Source organism: Centroberyx affinis, unplaced genomic scaffold, assembly GCF_046629955.1.
Source record: "Centroberyx affinis isolate AG114_WGS23_722 - 3 ecotype Tasmania unplaced genomic scaffold, CSIRO-AGI_Caff_v1 ptg003999l_1, whole genome shotgun sequence".
NCBI lineage: Eukaryota > Metazoa > Chordata > Actinopteri > Beryciformes > Berycidae > Centroberyx > Centroberyx affinis.
The window spans coordinates 20,001-23,530 of NW_027281812.1; the positions used below are offsets into that span (position 1 = coordinate 20,001).

Here is a 3,530-nt window from a genome sequence, read left to right on the forward strand (position 1 = left end):
TCTCTCTGTCTCTCTGTCTGTCTGTCTGTCTGTCTGTCTCTCTGTCTGGGATCCATTCCACAGCCACACTGCTCCATCCAGTAAAAACACTCTGACCTGAATCTCAGTCGATATTTCCAAACCAAACAGATGATTCTCTCGGCTCTTCATCTGTTTTCTAACTCCTGACTGTGAGCTTTACTTTCAGATCAGTGATGTTCAGGTGCAGGTGGATGTCAGGTGTTTTTCATGTGAACCTCTTCCTGTCTCCCTGTCTGACAGCAGCGGTCTGTCCAGAGAGGCGGTTCAGTCCCTCCCAGCTCCAGGTGTCTCTGAAACGCGGATTTACCTGCTGTGGACACGAATTATGTGGAAATTAATTGGATTCTGAGACAAAAACATGAATTAGACAAAACATTTTCAGCTGGTTGGCTGACGGTTTGGGGCTCATCGGCCACCCGACCACAACAGCCGGACTGTTTCAGTGTGACACCGCACTACCTATCCCGGCGTTCAAGTGGTGTCGGATTTACCGTCCGAAGGAGTTTCCAGAAAGAGCCGCATGATCTGTAGACGATCAAGTCAGAGAAAACAGGGTTGTAGCTGCGGCAGGATCGGCCGAGTTGTGATGTCATCGCTCTTTCCAACATGGCTGAACAGAGTCGTACAACAGCAGAAGAAATCTCATACCGTAAAGCCGAAACTGAACCACAAGTACAAACTTAAAAGACGTGGATATTCCTTGATAACTAAAGTGCTGCAGTGTTCAGTTTCCTGTGGTGTTTACATTCAGAATCCACTGAAACAGCTGAAAATTGCTCGCTAGCTAGGCTATCGCTGCTTGCTAACATTAGCCTAGTGTGTGTAAATAGTAGAGGAACTTTCTCCAAATTTCCGACCATAAAGAACGTGAACGTGAACGAGTCAGACGGTCGAGTCGTGACGTATCGACTCGGAGAAAAGTACAACCTGACACCAGTTGAATTCTGGGTATTTCACGTAACCGTTTCCTGCTGGGAAACGTAATTTTCACGCTTTCTGTGCCACCAACATGTAATTTGGTGTTAACAAACTCTATTTCCCTGCAGGGAGCAACAGACGACCACAGTATTATTCATTTCATTTCCTGTCCCGCTCCCCAGGTCTCCGTGTAAAAACGGCGGTCTGTGCGAAGACGCCGGCGGCTTCGCCTCGGAGCTGAGCTGCCGCTGCCTGGCCGGCTTCACCGGCCGCGCTGCGAGACCGACGTGGACGACTGCCTGATGAAGCCGTGCGCCAACGGCGCCACCTGCCTGGACGGCGTCAACCGCTTCTCCTGCCTCTGCCCCGAGGGCTTCGCCGGGCGCTTCTGCACCGTCAACCTGGACGACTGCGCCAGCCGGCCGTGCCTCAACGGCGGGCGCTGCCTGGACCGGGCCGGCGCCTTCCGTGCCTCTGCCTGCCGGGATACAGCGGCACGACCTGCGAGGTGACGCTGTGAGCCGGGACGACTCACATGGACCCCGACCTGGGCTGGGAGGGAGGAGGAGGAGGAGGAGGAGGAGGAGGAGGTGGAGGTGGAGGAGGAGTGACCCGCGGCAGACACCAGACCACTACATGGAGCAGGAAACCAGACCAGCAGCAGCAGCAGCAGCAGCAGTAGTAGTAGTAGTGGTATTAGTAGTAGTAGTAGTAGTATTGGTAGTAGTAGTACTCACAGTATCAGCACCAGCAGTCCCGGGGTGCGTGGCGAGCGGCTGCTGAAGGTGTCGGTACAGGAAGTGGTGCGGCGGCGGGGTTCGGCCTCTCTGTCGGAGCTGCAGCTCGTCACTCTGCTGGTTCTGGGCGTTCTGACGCTGGCTGTGGTGGCGCTGACCGCCGGCCTGGTGCTGCGGGGCCGCTGCCGGGGCCGGGGCCGGGGGCCGGGCCGGACCCGGGCCACGCCCCCACCTGCCGCTGCTGCCCGCTGTCGTCACGGCGACGAGGGGGACCGGAGCAACCGACGCGGCCGGAGAGCCGCGGAGCCGAGCAGGAGTGTAAGATCAGCTTCCTGAACGGACCGGAACCAGAGAAGAAGAGTCTGAACACTGAGGTGATATAGACCTACCGGGCGTCCGAGGACAGGAGTGACCAGAGAGAGAGAGAGAGAGAGAGAGAGAGAGAGAGAGAGAAGAGCGGGGGGGTCACAGGTTCAAACCTCTGTCCTGCTACGAAACCACTAAGAACAAGGAAACCCGTCCAGCAGTGTGTGTGGCAGCTTCTTCTTCTTCAGGGGTTTTGGTGTCGGTCGTCTGTCGGCAGGAAGTGACACGGCTGGATCCAGTCTGACTGTGACTGCTGCAGAGCCACACTGACTCTGACTAGGCCAAGCTTCCTTCCTCTTCTTCTAACTATTCCAATCCTCCTTCTTCTTCTTCTGCTCCTCTTTCCTCTTCTTCTTCTTCCTCTAACTATTCCAATCCTTCTTCTTCTTCTTCTGCTCCTCATCCTTCCTCTTCTTCTTCTTCTTCTTCTTCCTCTAACTATTCCAGTCCTACTTCTCCTTCTCCTCCTTCTCCCTTCTCCTTCTTCTTCTTCTTCTTCTTCTTTTTCTTCTTCTTCTCACTCCTCTAACTTATCCAATCCTCCTCCTTCTCCTTCTCATTCCTTCTTTTTCCTCTAACTATTCCAATCCTTCTTCTGCATCTTCTTCTTCTTCTTCTTCTCCTTCCTACTCTATTCCAGTCCTTCTTCTCCTCCTTCCTTCTTCTTCCTCTAACTGTTCCAATCCCTCTTCTTCTGCTACGTCTTCTCCTTCTTCTCCTGCTCCTCCTTCTTCTTCTTCTTCCTCCTCCTCCTCTATTCCAACCCTTCTTCTCCTTCTCCCTCCTTCTCCTTCTTCCTCTAACTATTCCAATCCTCCTTCTTCTCCTTCTCCTCCTTCCCATTCCTTCTCCATCTTCTCCCTCTAACTAATCCAATCCTCCTCCTCCTCCTCCTTTTTCTCCTTCTTCTTCCTCCTCTGACTATTCCAATTCTTCTTCTTCTTCTTCTTCTTCTTCTTCTTCTTCTTCTTACTATTCCAATCCACACAGTTATAAACCCTCTGGAGGCCATGTGGAATTGCAGCTCGCAGAAACTTTTGGTGAAACAATCGAACATTGATAAAATGAAATACTGAATTCAATCTTTTATAGTATATTTGGATATTTGGAGCGCTGAGAGACTCTCCAGTCAGCTGACGGACTACAAGGAGCCACAGCGGCCAATCAGGGAGGAGAAGGACAAGTCAGCCGTCTTTCTGGGAACATGTCTGTCTGTCTGTCTGTCTGTCTGTAGCCTGTCTGTCTGTCTGCCTGTCTGTCTGTCTGTCTGTCTGTCTGCCTGTCTGTCTGTCTGTCTGTCTGCCTGTCTGTCTGTCTGTCTGTCTGTCTGTCTGTCTGTCTGTGACTAGACTGAGGACTGAAAGGAGAGCAGTGTCTCTGGATCAGAAGACAGTGTTTATGTGTGGGTTGTAATGCCATAAATGAACAAGATACTGATAACAGCTCAGAAATATAATGCAGAGTTGTTCAGGGCCATTTAGTTGCCAT

At 52.2% G+C, this 3,530-nt stretch overlaps 1 protein-coding gene across 1 annotated transcript in view; it reads left to right on the forward strand.

Annotated features, from left to right (window-relative positions):
• The window catches only part of LOC139663388 (protein delta homolog 2-like), a 20,775-nt gene extending 18,502 nt beyond the window's left edge, over positions 1-2,273 (forward strand). Inside the window, 5 exon segments of the mRNA XM_071542037.1 lie at positions 1,122-1,204; positions 1,207-1,404; positions 1,407-1,617; positions 1,685-1,919; positions 1,955-2,273. Coding sequence (XP_071398138.1) covers positions 1,122-1,204; positions 1,207-1,404; positions 1,407-1,617; positions 1,685-1,919; positions 1,955-2,059 — 832 coding nt within the window. The 3' untranslated portion in view covers positions 2,060-2,273.
• The last annotated feature ends 1,257 nt before the right edge of the window (positions 2,274-3,530 follow it).